General features: G+C 56.7%; 3 protein-coding genes across 3 annotated transcripts; 1 reads left to right on the top strand and 2 right to left on the bottom strand.

The window, feature by feature from the left end:
- Window positions 1–196: 196 nt before the first annotated feature.
- Window positions 197–5,746, bottom strand: ZSWIM3 (zinc finger SWIM-type containing 3). Its single transcript, XM_030533381.1, has 2 exons — window positions 5,018–5,746; window positions 197–3,079 (listed from the first exon to the last, which is right to left on the bottom strand). Exons 1-2 carry the CDS (start codon window positions 5,170–5,172, stop codon window positions 1,057–1,059), a joined length of 2,178 nt encoding a protein of 725 aa, XP_030389241.1. The 5' UTR covers window positions 5,173–5,746; the 3' UTR covers window positions 197–1,056.
- A 286-nt stretch (window positions 5,747–6,032) lies between these two features.
- Window positions 6,033–10,941, top strand: ACOT8 (acyl-CoA thioesterase 8). The gene is made up of 6 exons (XM_030533213.1): window positions 6,033–6,215; window positions 6,374–6,510; window positions 7,965–8,190; window positions 8,511–8,668; window positions 10,257–10,448; window positions 10,522–10,941. Exons 1-6 carry the CDS (start codon window positions 6,040–6,042, stop codon window positions 10,638–10,640), a joined length of 1,008 nt encoding a protein of 335 aa, XP_030389073.1. The 5' UTR covers window positions 6,033–6,039; the 3' UTR covers window positions 10,641–10,941.
- On the bottom strand, window positions 10,702–18,648 carry SNX21 (sorting nexin family member 21). Its single transcript, XM_030533214.1, is given in 7 exon segments — window positions 10,702–12,610; window positions 13,064–13,221; window positions 13,752–14,027; window positions 15,649–15,709; window positions 15,711–15,764; window positions 15,767–15,834; window positions 16,400–18,648. Coding segments are annotated over 7 exon segments (1,350 nt in total). The 5' UTR covers window positions 16,461–18,648; the 3' UTR covers window positions 10,702–11,938.
- Between the last annotated feature and the right edge of the window lie 295 nt (window positions 18,649–18,943).

Raw genomic sequence — 18,943 nt, forward strand, 5'->3', positions numbered from 1 at the left:
CTCCCAAACCACTTCCACTTAGGATACTTCCACACTGAATACAATTCAGGAAGGCACATGTGTTTATAGGGCTGAAGTCCAAAGACTGCAGCTGATAGCTGCCTCAGCAATACTTTATATGATTTTGGTTAGAAGCCACTATGGGACCATAAGCAAAAGAAGCATTTTAAGCCAAGCATGAAGGACAGGCTATGGCCCAAGACAAAATGGATAACAAATTTAATGACAATAAAGTCAGAACCATATTTTAACAATTAATTTGGTCTAAATACACAGCAGCAAACTGACCACTGCTAGCAGTGGTCTCAGCACAAACAGAAACATACAAACCATAAATGCATTATTGCACTTTCTTCCAGCTGCTACTTAGAGGAGAGCAGCACACAGCCCTTAAATAGTGCACAACAGAGGATGTAGGGAGGAAGGCAGCTGGACTTGCATCTCTCTGCCTGTTCAAAGCCAAAAACACCGAATTTAAAAAAAAAAAAAAAAGAGAGAAAGGAAAGTCTTACCACAGCAAGCAATGAACAAGTTCACTCCAAATTTAAAAACCAGAACTAGTTTTCAGAAACCAAAGAAGTGAGTTAGGAAACTTATTTTATCACTATAACCAGGTTTTGAGTGTAAAGCCCAGGTTTGAGTGTAAATACCAGGTTCAGCTGAGTATTCAGGCCTCTGTGGCAGATGACTGAGCTAAGGAGACCATCCCACCAGGGAGCATTACTGGCCTGATTTCAGCAGCCCTGAGGTTCTTACACAGGCACCTAGCATGTACTCGGCAACTGGGAATTGCCATATTATAACCACCTATAATCTCTTACAAAAAGAAAACAAAAACCCCATAACATGGCTAGTCTGAGAAGACACATGAGCACACAGGAAAGTCTCAAGTTTATTACCCAGATCTTCAACAGTCTTTGAAGTTAACAGTTAACCCTGAGTCTCCTGGGACTGGAAATGGGGAGAGAACCATAAGAGGCTGGGGGAGAATTAAACCATCAGCTCCCACTAACAGCTTGTTGAATCTCCAAGTTTGAATACAGAATGTCTGGCATTTCAAATCAGGAACATGTTAGTACCGGTCAGTGATCTCTCAGAGGTTGCACCTGCATCCTCTGTTTCTATTTCTTCCTGCTTTACCCAAAGAAATGGCAAGTCCCCCACATTTCTGAAGTTAGGGCATTTCCCAGCCTCTTCCACTGGCTCTGAGGATTTAGCCCAGATATCCACAATCATTTTGAGTGTGGAGCTGCGCTCCTCTAGCTCTTCCCCATCGCACTGCATCAGGAGATTAGCAAGCTCCTTGCTGAGGGACTGGATTTTGTCATATCTTTCTTCCGCTGCTGCTGGTTGGTTACCCATTGAGGGCCCAATATCGTCTAGGAGGTTATCTCCCAAGACTGAAAGGTGCCGGTACTTCTTCTGCCAACGCTTGCATACCATAGCTTCCTCCACAGCCTTCTTGTTGGCATGCAGCACAGACAAGATGTGCCTGCAGGGGAGCTGGTACCGGCAGTGGAAGTAACAGCTGCAGCTCTTGCAGTCTTTGCTGACCTGGTGTGTGTCTTCTAGTAGCTGAACCACAATATTGTCTTTCATGACATTAATGAGCTGAGTTGACTTCTGCACCACCTCCCACTCATTCAGACACAGCTGGTAGCCTAGGTCTGTGCAACTCTCTCGGATTGCTGCCAGCATGGTGCCAGGGGGATTTGCAGGTTTCTGTTTGGCAAGTTGGTTGGGCGGTTCAGGACATTTGTTTTGAGGTTGTGAGGCAGCAACAGGGGTACGCTTCATGGAGGCACGGGTACGCACCTTAGGCTTTTCCACATGTTTGTTCCGATTCTCCTCTTCAACACTTGAGAAACCCTGGTTCAGGTTTTCTAGACCTTTGGTATTGAAGCAATCGGCATATTCAACAAAGTGAAGGATACTGGTCTCCAGGGACAACTGCTTGTTGAAGAGACTGGATATTTTATGAGTGATGAGATCCAGACTGTCTACATATGTGCTGCAGGAATGGAGACCCTTCTTTGCATGCATGTACCACAGCATCTCACAGGAGAACCAGTTGGCCTGAAGATAGTCGTACAACTGTTTGTCCACCAAGCGCTTTACCAGCTGAGACAAGATGTCTAGATTTGCATTGGAGGTGGAAAAAACCACCTCCCTCAAAGCCAACTTCAGTTTATGCTTGAAGGAAACAGTGGCCACTGTTTCCTTTACCTTCTTCTCAAGGAATCGGACAGTGTGGTAGACAGAGAGAAGCACCTGGGTTGAGGGGAAGAGCTCCTGCATGGTGGCTTTGTGAAGGAATGACATGTCCACAAAGACCACCTTGACCTTCTGCCACTCAGGATTGAACTCTTTGAAGACAGTCAGCATTTTGCTTACATTCTCACCAGTGTCCTCCTTCAGGACAGCAAAGTGTACCATCTTCCCTACTCGGTCCTTACTCTCCACAAGAAAGGCGTAAAGTACATGCCCTCTCTCACTCTGCACCCTATGCAGCAACAGGCTCTCAGGGAACTTGACAAACAGGCTCCTCATCTTGCTGGTCTGGAAGTTCAGTCTGTCTAGGTCCTGGCTGCTGCCCACACTAATAGAGGCCAGTGAGCCCATGTCCACCCTCAGGAAGTTTTTCATGACCTCTGCAATTCTGACTAAAGCCGAAGTTGAGACACTTTCCTTCACTGCCTCAGGCTGCACAGCAACCTTGCTGAGTGGAGCAGGGGATCCATTCAAAGTCATGTCAGCCATCACACACTCCTCACTGACTGTTACAGTGGCTTCTGCCTCTCTTGATTGTTGTCTACGCAGTTTTGTTGCAGGGCTGCCATCTGCCATGCAACTTGCAATTTGGGTTGTGGTTCTCATCACTAGAGAAGAGCTAGTACGGGCCAAGGAAGTTCCCCCCGGGTCTACATGGATGTGATTACTGTTCAGTTCAGTAATCACCAGCCGGTCTATTTCCTCGTTATACTGCAGGACAAAAAAAGCTGGGCACAAGCTGGGTTGTGGTTTCCTCTTCTTACTGTATTCCCGTGTCCGGACACAGCCAAACTTCACCTGGATGAACCTGGGGAAATGGAGAGACAATGGAACAGGATGTAGTCTGATCAAACAGAACTGGTGAAGAGCTGTCTCCCTCTCTGACATGCCAACACTATAGCCAAGGACTGCAGGACAAGCACATATCATGCAGGAGATGTTCGGTGAAATCTTTTCATCCTAATATGGCAAATGTTCTACACCCAGGTCAAGAGAAAATGCTAAAGTGATACTTATAATGTTTGATCACTGTCCTAGGTTGGACTGAAATCTCCATCTCAGACATTCCCAGTCCTCGGAGGTGGCAAGGTCAAAGCATATCATTGATACAATCACTTCATGAAATTTTATTTGCTATTACACTAATCCTTTGCAGCCCAAATTACTCCTACTGTGGTCTGCTACATCAAGAGGAGCAGATGACAAGTTACTTTAGTTCAACATAGTAAATGAAGCATTTCCTATCATGCATCAGGAATTTATGTTTAAAGAATGCAAGTCTGGAGGAATTAAGAAACTGGAGTCTGATCCTTCAGCCTTTTACTCACGTGACTAACTCCACTAACTTATACAGAAGCAGAATTGGGCCCATTACTTCAATAGGGCTGCTCGAATACTTAAGGTCTGATTATGCAGGTCTTACTTAAGGTGCAATGGAAGGCAATATTAAAATCCATTAGTGTGAAGGTGGCTGGGGAATTCAAATAGACACTAGTTAAGGCACACAACAGACAGTTCCTTGGAAAAAGAAAATTGCAAGAAATAAAAGTTAACAAATATAGTCTCGTAAGTCATCAGCTCACCGATCAAGGTTAAAAAACCTGTCCTGGAAATTAAAGGTAGGCAGGGGAGGGAGAGGTGGTGAGCATAACCACAAACAGTCAGTAGGGAAAGAACCATGAACAACAAAAATGCAAAATAAGGGAATACTATCAGAGGAGCCAAGGGGAAGGTGAGAGAGTATATTATGGGAGGAGATGGGTACTAGCCATTAGTCAAAGGTGAAGGTGTGAAATTAATACAGACTCAAAAGGGGACAAGACTCTGAAACTGGCAAGTGTGGCACATGCCCAGTGAGTGCCTGCATACTGGGTATTTGCATTTAAGTTAGGCACACACAAATGTACCCATCTGACTTAAAAATCTGGCCCATGATTTTTAAGTAGGAAGTGACAAAGCCACAACTGATCACTTCAAACAGGTACACATAACTCTCATGCCTAGTGGCTAGAGCACCAGACTAGGACTCAGGAGACCTGGGTTCCATTTTTGGTTCTATCACTAGCCTGCTTTTTTTAATATGGAGATATACCTATCTCACAGAACTAGAAGGGACCTTGAAAGGTCATTGAGTCCAGTCCCCTGCCTTCACTGCAGGACCAATTTTTGCTCCAGATTGGCCCCTCAAGGATTGAAGTCACAACCCTTGGTTTAGCAGGCCAATGCTCAAACCACTGAGCTATCCTTCCCCCCTGTGCACTAGGAATGACATCTCCTTGATCAGTGCCTCGGTTTCCCATTCTATAAAACCAGGATAGTTACATTGACCTCCTTTGTAAAGCATGTTGAGATCTACTAATAAGCACTAGAGAAGAGCTGGGTATTATTATCCCAAACACTTCTCAAAGGACCCACTTCTTCCCCAGTGAAGCACAGCCATCTCTGGGATGGACCAAGGCAGCAATTTAACTACATATGGCATGCAGTTTCAGACAAAAAGTGAAAAAGAATCCCATTTCCAATGTAGACTGCAGAAGCTATTTAGTTAGGCAGCACAGACTGAGTCCATGCTGGGACTTGGTCAGGCACTAAGGTTAATATCGTATCCCTGGTAGCAGGCCAGAAGATCTTTAATGACCACAAGTGGTCAGGAAGGATCTTGGTCTTACCTCAGGAAACAGAAGAGTAATTTCATAAGTGCCTGAGGCCCTCTTTCTTCCCACCCCCAGAGCACAAACAGCCTTACGTGATGTCCTCACGGATGCTGGTCCCATGTTTCCGGTTGTAAAAGCGAACAGAGACGCAGTTCTTTAAGCCATAGTGGCACTTGTTCTCTTTCTTGTAAGTGTTGAAACACTCCTTGAAGTCATCATAGTTTCTAAAGCATGAGCCAATGTCCATGGCTACTCAGTCCCCTGCATGTGCTCTATCGCCACTGCCAGGCTCTCTGTAGCCTCACCCGAAGTTTAGAGCTGGGAATATGACTTTGATAAAAGAACTCCAGCTTCATTGCACAGTATGCCACGCACTTCAACTTCTATTATAGGCAATATCCTGCATGTCTCAGGACCAGGGCCTTTGTAACCCCACCTCAGATTCCCAGATTTCTACTTAGCCTCATTAGCCCCCCCTTCTTTTCCCCAACTTTACAGGGCATCCCAAGTTGTAACTGAACTTAACCCTTTCTGCTCCCCATTCCACCCCAGCAACCCACTTCCAGGTCAGGGTAGGCTCCCAGGCTACAACTGCAATTTGACCAGCCCTGCTCCCCCCATGCCTGGAATGAGCCCAAGCCCCAACCCTGCCTAGGGAGGCAGACTAGCCCCTCTACTTCCTCCCCCCCCCCCCACGGGAGCTCCAGCCTCCTGCCCTGCGGCTCAGCCTTGGCACGGGACTGACCCCACCTCCCTCTATGGCTGATAATGAAGATGGAGACAATACGTGAGCCAGCTCAGCTCATATTAACCCAACCACAGCCACCGCCCTCCTCAGCTAATTGGCCAATCAGAGGCTATGATCCTGGATTGACAGCAGCCTCACCAATCAACACACAGTTTTTGATCACGTGACTAGTAAGTGACAATTGAACGGTCCAATAAGATCGCACATCCCGCCCCCATATTTTAGGTGGGTACTTCCTGCTTCTTCGAGAAGATACCGGATGTACAGGATGATGGATAAGTCCTAAAGCCAATCAGCGGGTGTGTTCGTGTGAACGCCTATAGTAGCCCGCCTTAGAGGTCGTTTCGCGTCACGTGACTAAAGAAGATGGCGGCCTCCACGAGCACTGGCGGCTTCCGGGTTCTAGCGGCGGGGGCCGGAGCCGAGTCTCCCGGGAGCGGGGACGTGCCCGAGGGGGGGCAGCCGGCGGCCCCCGGCGACCTGCGCAGCGTCCTGGTCACCAGCGTCCTGAGCCTGGAGCCCCTGGACCTGGACCTGTTCAGGTGCCTGTCGGCAGCCCCGGGGCCCGAGCCGGGCGGGGAGTCCCGCCCCTGGCTCCCCGCGCGAAGCGGCAGCTCCGTGGGCCCGGCCCGGCCCGGCGAGTCATGCCGTGCGCCAGTGTCCCCTCCCCGGGCTGAGCCGCCTCTGCCTCTCCCTGCAGGGGGAGGCACTACTGGGTCCCTGTCACACGGAGGCTCTTCGGCGGGCAGATCGTGGGCCAGGCTCTGGTGGCAGCTGCCAAGGCCGTGAGCGAGGACGTCCATGCCCACTCCCTGCACTGTTACTTTGTGCGAGCAGGTAAACATGACGTCAGGAAACCCAAACCCCGCTCCCTGCGGGGAGTCGGTGCTGGGCCCAGTACAAGGGGCATTTCTTTGATCTTGAGTGCGCTACCCTAGCACAAAGAGCGACGTGCAGGGAGTGGGATACAGGAACTCCGCACTTAACATCATCCTGCTTCATGTTCTTTCCTTGTCGCTGACCTGTTAGGGAGCATGCTCGTTTAAAGTTGCGCAATGCTCCCTTATAACGTTGTTTGGCAGCCGCCTGCTTTGCCCACTGCTTGCAGGAAGAGCAACTTGTTGGAGGTAGTGGTGGGGGCTTCGAACCACGGTGGGTGGGCAGCCCCCCTATTAACTACCCTAACTACACTGTGCAGCAGCTGCCCAGCAGGCTATCAATTGCTAGGCCTCCCCCCGCTCTCCTGCCTCCCACTGCCATGTGCTGCTCCTGCCCTCTGCCTTGGAGCGGCCCCTGGGAGCCTCCTCCTTGCTGTGCAGCTGGTGGGGGGAGAGGGAAGAGGGGTGCTGATGTCAGGGTGTCACTCTCCTGCCACTCCTGTACCTCATCTCCACAGAGCAGGGGGGAGGGGGGACACAAAAGGGCTCAGGACGGAGGGAGCTTGCTGGCAGCAGCTGCTGTCTCAACTTGCTGATCTACTTAAAAAGGCAGTGTACTTACAGTGGGGTCACCGTACTTAAAGGGGCAATGCATGTCTCTCCTTCTCACACACTTACACTACATGTGTCTCTGTCTCTCACACGCTCCCCGACCGCCCAGCACTTTGCAAAGTGGAGGGAGTGGTGCTATCCCATGGGATAGCCTGGGTTCATCATCACTGTTCAGTTTCTGCACGGAATATTTGCAGCCACTGCCATGCGTCTACTGTGTCTCCTCCCTCCATTCGTGCTGCCTTGTAGAGTGTGAGGCTACATTAATAATGTGTTAACCCTCGAGGGCTCAGCCGAGTGCTAGTTCATCATTTAGCAGTAAGGCATTCCCTGGGAAATATCACCCCCTCCTCCACCCTCTGATTCCACCACCTCAACCAAGCTTCGAAATCATCATTGCCGTGTACAGTATTTAATTGTTTGTTTAAAACTTATACTCTCTGTGTGTATATAAATTATTTTGTCTGGCAAAAAAGATTTCCCTGGAACCTAACCCCCCTATTTACATTAATTCTTATGGAGAAATTGGACTCGCTTAACATCGTTTCACTTAAAGTCGCATTTTTTCAGGAACATAACTACAACGTTAGGCGAGGAGTTACTGTCCGTAGTTGCAGAAACAAGACACTTTGTCCCAGGTCAGAGGATGAGAGAACTACCATGGGGGCAAGGCAGAGGGTCCCCTCTTCTGTCAATGTAATCCCCTTCAAACTGCAGCGGTTAGGGCTCAGGTGCTTGACTGCCCGTGGGTAGCCAGGACGGAGATGTTGCTCCATGTCACACAGCCTTTCCCTGTTCCAGGGGATCCCACGGTGCCAGTTCTATACCAGGTGGAGCGCACACGCACAGGGAAGAGTTTCTCTGTTCGCTCAGTAAAGGCAGTTCAGCATGGGAAGCCAATCCTCATCTGCCAGGCCTCCTTCCAGCAGAGCCAGGAGAGCCCCGTTCAGCACCAGTTCACCATGCCTACTGTGCTGCCTCCGGAGGAGCTGCGGACTCAGGAAGAGCTAATTCAGAAATACCTTCAGTGAGTGAATGCAGAGGAAGCAGGGCAGCAGTTTCTGCCCTCACGTGCGTGTGCTGGGGACTGGTTGGGGAAAGGCAGCTCTCACAGCCTGCTAGGCAGACTCAGCCCTCAGGGAGGGGTCCAGCAGCAGCAGAGGAGAGCGACTGTGATTGTCTGCCACTGGGAAGCTCCCTGAGAGCTCTGCCAGAGCACCTCCATCCTGGGGCTGTGAGCTGACACTACTGCAGCTGGGGTGGGGATTCCCCGCCAAAGCAGCTTGGCCAGCTGGGCTGCCCTTGTCAGAAATCTAGGACTAGTGTCATTGTGTTTGTTTTCTCAAGGGATCCCAACTTGGTGGAGAAATACAGGCTGGGACTCAACAAGATTCTGGCCCAGGAGGTGCCAGTTGAGATCAAGCCTGTGAACCCATTGGAGATACTCTGCCAGCTGCCTCAGGAGCCCAAGCAGCTGTTCTGGGTTCGGGCACGAGGCTATATTGGTAAGTCCTGTGTCAAGGATTCAGTAACCGCTTCCAGCGTGCACCCCCAGGGCATTCCCCATGACCTACTCCAGGTTCCCAGCAAGACAGGGTTGCCTAGCAGGTGAGCAGGGAATGGCAGCTAAGAACTCCTGGGGCCTATGCCCAGCTCTGCCACTGACTCATTCTGTGGCCGTGAGCAAGTTCTAGTCAACACTTGCCTGTGTCCCCCTCTGTAACTTGGGAATAACGATACTGGATTTCATCCTAAAGGCCAAGTGCCGCAATGCAATTGGTAACTGGTGCTGCCTTGGGGTGGCCAGAGCAGTGCCCCTTGGCGGAGGCCTGAAGCCCTTTGGCCACACATCCAAGATGTGGGGCTGGAGTTTTACAGAGAAGCCTACTCCTGGGGGAATTCTGTACGTGTAGAATTTATGTCCCCTGCAGATTTCTTTGCTTCCCTGCAGAAAAATGACTTTCTGAGAGTGGTCATATAAGTCTCCCCAGCAGTATGTTTCAAGTGCCCAGGTAAATCACTGTAGGGAAGAGGGTGGGATTAGGAAAGACTCAGCTCGTGGACTCAGCTACTAATCGTGGCTGGGGAGGACGGGACTTCCTCTTCCTCTGCACAGCGTCCGGGGCTGGGTCAGACCCACTCCCAGGTTTCTCCCCCAGGTGCAAGAAGCTCTGCAAACTCCCCCCACTGCTTCTTGCACCCCTCACTTCTCAGCTGTAGGAGGAGGGATCCCTGTACAGGTAGCAGCTCCCCCATCCACCCAACCCCCATATATCCAGACACCCTCATAACCGGACCCTCCTGATGAGCCCCACTCCCCCTGCACCTGGACCTTCCTGACAAGCCACCAGATTCCCACCCCAATAAGCCCCAACTAGTTTCACCTGGACCCCCACTGTACTGAGCCCCACTCCCCCAGCACCTGGACCCCCCACTACTCCTCCCACACTAACCCCCTGTTGAGCTCTCACCCCCACATCTAGACCCCCCCCCCGCTGAGCCCCAACTACCATCACCTGGACCCCCCCTGCAGAGTCCCATTGCCATTGCATTCAAAACCCCATAAGCCCCTGTGCATCCAGATCTCCTCCGCATTCAGATCCCCCACTGAGTTGCCTGCACCGAGATTGCCCTACAGAACCCTCTCAATCCAAACCTGGATCTCCCCTCACTAAGTCCCTCCATCTGCCTTGCTGAGCCTGCTTGTGTGCCCACACCTGGCATGGAGGGGCAGGGCCGGTCCTTGCGCTGTGTCTGGATTGGGTGAAGCCTCACCGCTGAGTCCCTGTTCCAGGTGGGAGCTGCCAGTGATCTCCCAGCTCTCGCTCCCAAGCCTGTGAGCACAAACATGTGCACAGCCCCACTGCATCCCTAACCCAGGATAGGCCAACAGTTCAGGGTGCAGCAGGCTCAGTCACTGTGTTCTTCAGCTCAGTGGCCAGGTATAGCGCAGCATCGGAGGGGGGCCTGGCCCACGGTTCTCAGAGGAGCTGAGCCCTCAGCAGCTCCACAGATGTGTCCCCCAGGCACCCGCTCTGCAAGGATGAACCTGGCACGACAGGGCTCATCTCTGTGGTTCTGGTTGCCTGGCAGGGGAGTGTGATATGAAGCTGCACTGCTGCGTGGCTGCCTACATCTCCGACTACGCCTTCCTGGGCACGGCTCTGCTCCCACACCGGCAGCATCCTGTCAAGTTCATGGTGTCCCTTGACCACTCCATGTGGTTCCACGCCCCCTTCCGAGCCGACCACTGGATGCTGTACGAGTGCGAGAGCCCCTGGGCCGGTAAGTCCTCTCCCTGCTGCAGGGGCTGGGGAGCTGCTGGGCCACAGGGTAATGATGCTGTTTCCCTGGGCAGGTGGGTGCCGAGGGCTGGTGCATGGGCGGCTGTGGCGCAGGGATGGAGTCCTGGCTGTCACCTGCGCACAGGAAGGCGTCATCAGGGTGGAGCAGAGTCCAGCTGAGAGCAAACTGTAGCTGGACAAGTCAGCAGCAGCTGCCGCCACATCCCCACCCTGCTCGGGGGGTGCGCAGAGATGGGCGCGACCAGGCTCTGGGGCAGGAGTGGAGAGAAGCCTCAAGCCAGCAGGATCTCAGTGCAGCTGGGAGCCTCAGCACAGCCTGTGACCGCTGCTGCTGCACCGGAGGAACCACGCAGTCACACGCAAGCCGCCGGAATAGCAGTTTTATTGACTGTTAGTTACAGAGTGTCCTGTCAGATGCTGTCCTCAACCTCCCCCCCACCTCTAATAAAGCCTCCATGGCCCATCAAGACTCATCCCAGCCTCCATGGCTTTTATAGCTCTGCTCTGCAGCAGCGCCCTGCTGTGGCTACGACTTACTCAGAAGGGAGCCCCCAGTGGGAGCGGAGGAGGGTGGAGACCCAGAGGGGCTCTGAGGAGAGCCAAGCGGGCTGAAGCTCAGGCTGTGCCAGGGAAGAAAGCTGCTGCAGAGCCCTTACAGCTTCCCTTTCTCAGTTATCCTGCCCCACCCGCTCAGCTGCAGCTCCTGCTCTCCCCGTAGGCCCAGGAGGGGCAGGCTTTGAGAGGCCCCAGGGGAGTCCCAGAAGCCTAGCACGGCAAGGCCTGGCAGAGGGTGAGGGTGAGAAGGATCGACTGTCTCCTCATCTCAGACAAAGCACAAGGTGGGGGGTGGGTCTGGGGATCTCTCCTCCCACCCCCCCACTGCTGCCCTAGCCCCTAGGGTTGTTGCTGAAAGGCTTGAGAGCTGTCTCCTTGCCGTAGGGCTAGGGAGGGCTAATCTGAACATGCTCTGGGGAGTCTCGGCCCCTTTTCCTACCAAGTCTTCAAGTATTAAAAGCTCCCAAGGAGAGCCCCAGACTCTGCCTGGAGCAAGCGAATCCCTTTAGTACAGTATCAGTATGGCCCGGCTAGTTCCAGTGGCTCCCTCCCCTAAAGGCAGAGGGGAGTCAGCCTGGATCCAGGGAGGCTGCGCGCCCAGCACTGGGGGACGAGCCGTTTCCAAGAGCACAGGTCAGCAGTGCAGAGACCAGCTCCCAGGACAGGCAGGTGCTGGGCCAGTCCAGGGCCCCGCCCCACCCCGCCCCTCCACCAGGACCCTGCTCTCCCCACTGCACCTTCCAGACACAGCCCTGCCACTCCACACTGAGCCCAACCTGCAGCTCCCCCTCTACCACCCTAGGCCGAGGCTCAAGACACACCCCAGCCTTGACCTACAGCTGCTGCTCTTCCAATGCACAGTGCAGTCTCCTTCCTTGAGCCCCACACTGCTCCATCCCCCCACAGCCTGGGCACTCACTCCAAAGCCTCCTTGATCAAGAACTCCTTTAGGGTGGGCTGCTGCTGCAGAGCCACTCCCGCCCCCAGCAGCCCCTGCAGCCTGGCCTCCGACTGGTGCTTATCTTTCCCCACCTTCCAGGACAGGTGGACGTGGGCCTGAAGGAAAGGCTCCAGCAAGGGGTGGCTGTCTTGGGCCTCCAGGAGCTGCAGAGCCTGCTCACAGGAGCGATGAGCCTCACTCAGCTCATCCAGCTCCTGATGACAAACCACCAGGCCGGCCAGCGTGAGGAGGAAGTGGCCCGAGTTGCAGACGCCCAGCCTGTCCTGGAGCCGGTAGGCGTTGCTCCAGCTGGCCAGGGCCTCGCGGTACAAGCCGGTGCAGGTGAGGCGCTGGGCTGCCTGCAGGTCGCGCAGGAAGAAGAATTCCAGGAAGTCAGAGGAGCGGCGGATCTTGGTGATGGAGTGCAGGTGGGACAGGAACTGCTCAAAGGCCCGGCTCCGCTTGGCGATGGTTTCTGCCGTGAAGTTCCTGCGCAGCCTCTTCCTGGGGAAGGAGACACCCGCCATGTCGCAGCCAAACTGAAGGCGCAGGCGCCGGTTCAGTCTCTCAAAGTCCGAGTAGCGCCGGGCAATGGCAGCAGGGGCCTTGTCAAACTGGCCAGAGCGGATCAGGTAGATGGTGTAGAGCTATGGGGAGAGCAGAGCTGTGAGGGTGTGCAGGCTCTCCCTGCCCCCGCCCGAGGGAGGGGAATGCTGGGGGCAGCAGCTCAGCGAACTGATCACGCCCCTGTGCACATGCTGGGCAAGGGGCCAGGCAGCAGAGACCCGCTGGGGGCAGGGAAGGGGGAGGAGAGCAGGCTGGGGAACAGCAGCAAGAGTTACCTGAGGCTCGTCTGAGCCACCAGCGCCATCAGAGCAGCATGGGGAGAGACAGAGACAAGAATCAGCTCCAGCCCCCCCCCAGTCACCCTGCCCTCCCTCCACCCCTGGGGGCAGCACACTCCCAAGGGTCTTGGGACCTAAGCACTTTTCCAGTTGTGGGAGGAGCAGGGGGCATCCAGCGCCCTGCAGGATTGGGCAGCCTGTACCCCGTCACCCCCTCCAGAGTCCCAGCCTGGCCCCCTGGCAGGTGTCACTCACCACGTATTTGGAGGAGCGCTCACTGACGACGCTGGCGCTGGTGACCTCGAAGAGCAGCCGCTGGGGAACGAGGCTGCTGCGCGATCTCCTCCACAAGTCCTGGAGCTGGCGTGTCAGTAGGTTACTGCCCTGGCGCTCAGCTGGAGCAGGGCTTGGATCTGCACCGGAGACAAGCCAAGCACTCACCCTGCAGGCCAGCAACACTGGCTAAGGGAGGGGGAGAACTCACCGCCCAGGCTCCCCTCCTGCAGAGAGAGGCCTGGGGAGCGCAGGGCCCCCTGGTTGGTGCAGGCACATGCAGTCCGTTGGCACTGGCCCCTCATGTCAGCCCACATCACATACAGGTCACATTGGTGCTTTCTCCCATGCTGCCCTCACCCTTCGGTGCCGCCCCTCCCAGGCACATTGCGCTGAGGCCTATAACCAACCTCAGCCCACTGCCCATCAGGCTGCCTGTGTATCTCACTGGTTCCTTGTGCTCCCCTGTCAGCTGGGGTCTCCTCTCGAAGCTCCCTGGGGCTGCCTATACCCTGGGTTTGTACAGCACCTAGCACCAAAGGGCCATGGCTGGGCCTTGCTGGCACTACTGGAATAAAAGAGCCTCCAGCCCCACCCCAGCAGAAAAGGATCTTGGCTGGGCCAGCATCCCCACCCCAGACCCTAGTGAACAGAGGACCCTGGCACCTGCCTCCAGGGTTCTTGGGCAGCCCCAGCTCACACAGATCCCCCAGCTCCTGGCTAGCGGAATCATCCTCATTCTCCTCTGCCGCCTCCTCCTCCTCGTTACTGGTGAAGCTCAGGGTGCCGCTAAGCCGTGTGGACAGCCTGTCAGTGTCATCCTCCAGTTCGGAGCTCTCTGGGAATTCCTCCACCTCTGAGCCACCTCCGCCCTGTCCCTCCCGGTCGCCCTCTCCAGCCAGGGCATGCCGCAGGCGGTGCAGGAGGCGGGAGGCCATGGGCTCGGCTCAGCAGCTGCAGGAGGAGAGGCTGGTCAGCGGGGGGGGGGGGAACGAACCTGGGCGATGTGGCTTTGCACAGAGAGCAGGTGCTGCATGGGAGCAGGTGCTTGCACCCAGAGGGGGGAAGGGAGAAGGGAAACGACCACGGTGAGCAGTCAGAGCTGAGGGTGGGGAGCAATTCTCCACCTGCCACAGGCCAGGGAGACCCCAGGGGGAGGAGGGGGGTCAAGGTGGAGGCCAGGGTTCAGGAGAGGGACAGGGGCAGTCAAATGCTTCCCAATCAGCTGCTCCAAGTGCTTTGTGGTTCGCTACAAACTTGCAGGGAAATGAGGCCCCAGGCCCCCAGCCTCAGCGGGGTCGCTGCCCCCTCTGCTTGCCTTGCCTTGCCTTGCAGGGGCTGCTAGGTCAGCAGCCCATGGAGGGAGTGGGGTAACTGGCTGGAAGGAGGGGCAGCTGGGGGCCAATGGGGAGGGGCAGGGGTCAACTGGAGCCGGCAGAGGCATTTGGAGGTCAGTGGGGGCCGGGCAGCCAGGGGGTTAATGGGGCGGGGTGGCTGGGGGCATTTGGGGGTCAGTGGGGGCCGGGCAGCCAGGGGGTTAATGGGGCGGGGTGGCTGGGGGCATTTGGGGGTCAGTGGGGGCAGGGCAGCCAGGGGGTTAATGGGGCGGGGTGGCTGGGGGCATTTGGGGGGACAGTGGGGGCAGGGCAGCCAGGGGGTTAATGGGGCGGGGTGGCTGGGGGCATTTGGGGGGTCAGTGGGGGCAGGGCAGCCAGGGGGTTAATGGGGCGGGGTGGCTGGGGGCGTTTGGGGGTCAGTGGGGGCCGGGCAGCCAGGGGGTTAATGGGGCAGGGTGGCTGGGGGCATTTGGGGGTCAGTGGGGGCCGGGCAGCCAGGGGGTTAATGGGGCGGGGTGGCTGGGGGCATTTGGGGGTCAGTGGGGGCCAGGCAGCCAGGGGGTTAATGGGGTGGGGTGGCTCAGGGCGTTTGGGGAGTCAGTGGGGGCCAGGCAGCCAGGGGGTTAATGGGGCAGGGTGCCTGGGGGCATTTGGGGGTCAGTGGGGGCCGGGCAGCTAGGGGGTTAATGGGGCAGGGTGGCTGGGGGCATTTGGGGGGTCAGTGGGGGCCGGGCAGCCAGGGGGTTAATGGGGCAGGGTGGCTGGGGGCATTTGGGGGGTCAGTGGGGGCAGGCAGCCAGGGGGTTAATGGGGCAGGGTGGCTGGGGGCATTTGGGGGGTCAGTGGGGGCCAGGCAGCCAGGGGGTTAATGGGGCGGGGTGGCTGGGGGCATTTGGGGGTCAGTGGGGGCCGGGCAGCCAGGGGGTTAATGGGGCAGGGTGGCTGGGGGCATTTGGGGGGTCAGTGGGGGCAGGGCAGCCAGGGGGTTAATGGGGCGGGGTGGCTGGGGGCATTTGGGGGGTCAGTGGGGGCAGGGCAGCCAGGGGGTTAATGGGGCGGGGTGGCTGGGGGCGTTTGGGGGTCAGTGGGGGCCGGGCAGCCAGGCGGTTAATGGGGAGGGGGTGGTGGCAGCAGCTGGGGGGCTTGGGGGTCAGTGAGGGGGGCGGACTGGCCGCGGGAGCGCAGCCCGCACTGTCCCGGAGCCGCTCCCCGGCCGCTCGAGCTGCTCACCGGGGCTGCGGTCCAGGCTGCGATGGCCGCTCAGCCGCGGCTCCTCCTTGGATCCTCCCTGCCGCAGCTCCGCCTCCGCCCGGGAACCCGGATCCTGCCCAGCCCGGGGCTGGCTGATCCCGACCGGGCTCCCTTCTGTGCACGATGCGTCGTCTAGATCCGCCTCCGCCCAATCCGGAGTTAATCCTGAGCCACACAGCAGCGTCCAACCAATCCGGATCCATCCCTCTCTCCCACCCTGGATGTCCCGGAACCCCGTGCGCAGAGCACCCAACCGCAACAGCCTTCTCCTCCCCTGCCCCCGACCATCCTGCCAATCCAGACTCAATCCAGATCGAACCCAGTGTGTGGATTCAAACTTGGTTTAGTAGGATTCAATGCTCCATGCCCAAGATCTGGATCCAGCCCAGGGGCTCTCTACACATACACCTAATCCGGATCAAAATATCCCTGAGCCAGTGCACAGCACCCAATCAGAACCAGCCCAGCAGTCTGTATCCTCCCAGGGTGGGTTTATCTAAAAACTGCCCAGTGCCTGAGTGCATCCAAGAGAGCCTCAGGGAGCTCCCCACATCAGGGGGCTCAGCCCTGGGACCCCCATACCTGAGGGGACCCCCCTCCCACTCTCCCCACAGGGACATGAATGTTTCAATACTTGGCATGAGCAGCTGGCAGTGTGAGGGCAGGTGCCCAGGGTCTGGCAGACACTGTCGTGGGGCCAGGATACAGAGACACACTCAATCTCACTCACCCGCTCCCTGTTCCTGGGGCCCGCAGGCCTTCAGGAGCCCCATGGGTCCTGTCCCTGGCATGGGTGAGAAGCTGCTAGCTCCCCAGGGCTCTGTGTCTCTCCAAAGTCAGAAGTCGGCCACAGCCTGGGCATCCTTCCCAGCCCCAGCCTAGACCCAGCTGCTTCTCTTCCTTATTTAGAGAGAGAGGCACCCGCTCCCTCCTCGGCAGCTTTTCTTAGGAATGTCTATTAATATCAGACGAAGCCCAGCCCAGCTGCTCCCATCACTCGGAGCTGGGACCAGTGCACCCCGGACTCTGGCCCCACTCCTGCCTCCTCGGGCTATGGGCTCTGGCCTCAGTGGCCACCCAGGCCTGGAGGAGGCTCAGCCCTTAGGCAGCATCTACCCTAAAGCCTGAGAACCACTGCTGGTTTGAGAGGGCCTGGAGCCACCTTTCCCTCCCACAAGGAGGCCGGGCCCTTCTCTGCCCTTAGCAGGGTGGGGGCCTAGGAAATGGACAGGCAAACTGGCCCCCAGCTCCACTAACCCGGCAGGGATCAAGCACAGGTTCCATGTCAGATGCAGGTTGATTCCCCTCAGAGGGAAGCTCTGTGCCCTCCCCCAGGAACCACGGGGGCTTGGTGCACGCAAAGGGGGGAGAGGGAGCAGGAACAGAGAGAAGGGGGGTGGACTCGCTGATGACGACCCTGCTTCCAGAGTAACACACTTGCTGATGCCCAAAGCGTCACACACCTGGGCACTGACTGTGCAGTTCCCAGCCTTGCAGTGCCCGGGGAAGTTTCCCTCAGCCTGCAGCCAGCATGGACCCTTTGTGCCCCCTCTGCTCTCAGTCATGGCTGTATACATGGTATCCACTCCAGGGTCTGGAATGGCCTGGCCAGGACAGTCTGGGCTCCAAGTAGCCATTTCTGACCCTGGCCATTCCCATGGGCCCCCAGGGCTGGAGGGGGACTGGGGTTCCCCTTCTTTTGCTATTGCTGTGTTCCCAAGGACAGCACCCTTCCCTACATCCCAGATGGGTGGGAAACCGGATCCCCATGTAAACAGGAAAGTGACGACAGGAGAGCTCCAGAGGGTGCCAGGAATCTGAGCCTCCATGCAGGACAGGGCTATCTAGCCGGGGCTCCCAGCCTCTCCTCCAGCCCTGTAGTGATGGTTCCCCTCCCCAAGCAGCCTGCATATGGGTTCAGCCCTCTCCTCTGGCCTGTGCTGCTGCCCCCTCCTGGAGAAAGGATTAGGAAGATGCTGTGAATGCAGCTCCCTGGGTGGATGAGAAAATCCAGGCCTGGCTCTTCTCCCAAGGGCTGTGCTCAACTGTGGAGTGGATGGGCTTGGCAATGCCAGAAGCAAGCAAGGGTCACATGACATCCTCCTCCCCTCCTTGGACTGAACCCTGGGCACTTTGCTGGCACTTGCCATCCATGGTGCTGTGACAGTGCCTCCAGGCACAGTTGGTGCTACAGCGGGACCCAGCGCTAGACAACTGTCATGCCTGGCCCTTCGGCCACCATGCCGGGGCCACTTGGAGCCAAGCTGGTCCCATCCCCTCTTTCTCCAGGCCAGTCTTTCATTGCAGGGCGTTTCACTCCCCAGGCGCAGAGCCAGGTGGTTCCTGCTGCTCCTTGTGCTCTCCAGCCGGAGGCTTCTTGGGGTGAGATGTTTGGAGGACAGTCAGGATGGGCTCTGGCCCCAGCGTGAGGAGCCAGTTCCTGGAATGCAGGCAAAGGAGCCATGGGGCTGAGGAAGTGCTGGAGCTGGGGAAAGACAGGACAACGCAGGGACATCTGAGAACTGGGGGCGAGGGGGCTAGAAACAAGGAATAAAGTCAGCCCCCCCAAATAGCTGTAGACTTTGGCTGGCAGGAACCCCAGAGCATCTGGAAAGAGAGATAAACACACCAAGCCACATGTCCCAGCTGGGTTGGAGATGAGCCAGTCATGGGACAGTGGCACCTAGGAAAGGAGGCAGGCTGAAGGCTGGGCAGGGGCAGGGGCAGAGCGTGTGGCATGGCATGATTTGGCCTGGTGCAGAGTGGCTGCTTCTGCCACTCGGGGGCCTGGAGCTCACAGGGGTTCCTGAGCTTATAGCACAAAAGCAGGAGACGTTCTTGGCCTGGGACGGGGAGCAGGCGACTTCCTCCTTCCCCAGTTCGACCGCGCCTTCCCCTGCCCCACCCCCTCTGCACTCCCCAGCCTGGGGGCCCATATGGAAGTCACCCTCCTTGCCGTGCTGAAGGCAATAGGTCGGTCCCCCCCTCGCCCCCTTTCTCGGGTGGCTGTGGGCTCTTCCTTGGCAGGCCGGCCAGCCCTGGCCCCGGGACGCCAGCTGGCTCTAGCTGGAGCCCCCTCCCTCCTGGGCCAGCCCACGGCAAGTGCTTAGCCCATGCAGGAGGGAGAAGCCGAGTCTCCAGTGTTCTGCTCCCTGGAAGGGTCGAATTCCTCGCTCGACTCCCTGACCTGCTCCTAATCCCCACGACTTGGCCAATCAAGCTTTTGCTAAATTAGGTAAAATGGCCCTGCCACCAATCAGGGGGTGAGGGCTAA

This window comes from Gopherus evgoodei, chromosome 14 (assembly GCF_007399415.2).
Source record: "Gopherus evgoodei ecotype Sinaloan lineage chromosome 14, rGopEvg1_v1.p, whole genome shotgun sequence".
Taxonomy (NCBI): Eukaryota; Metazoa; Chordata; order Testudines; family Testudinidae; genus Gopherus; species Gopherus evgoodei.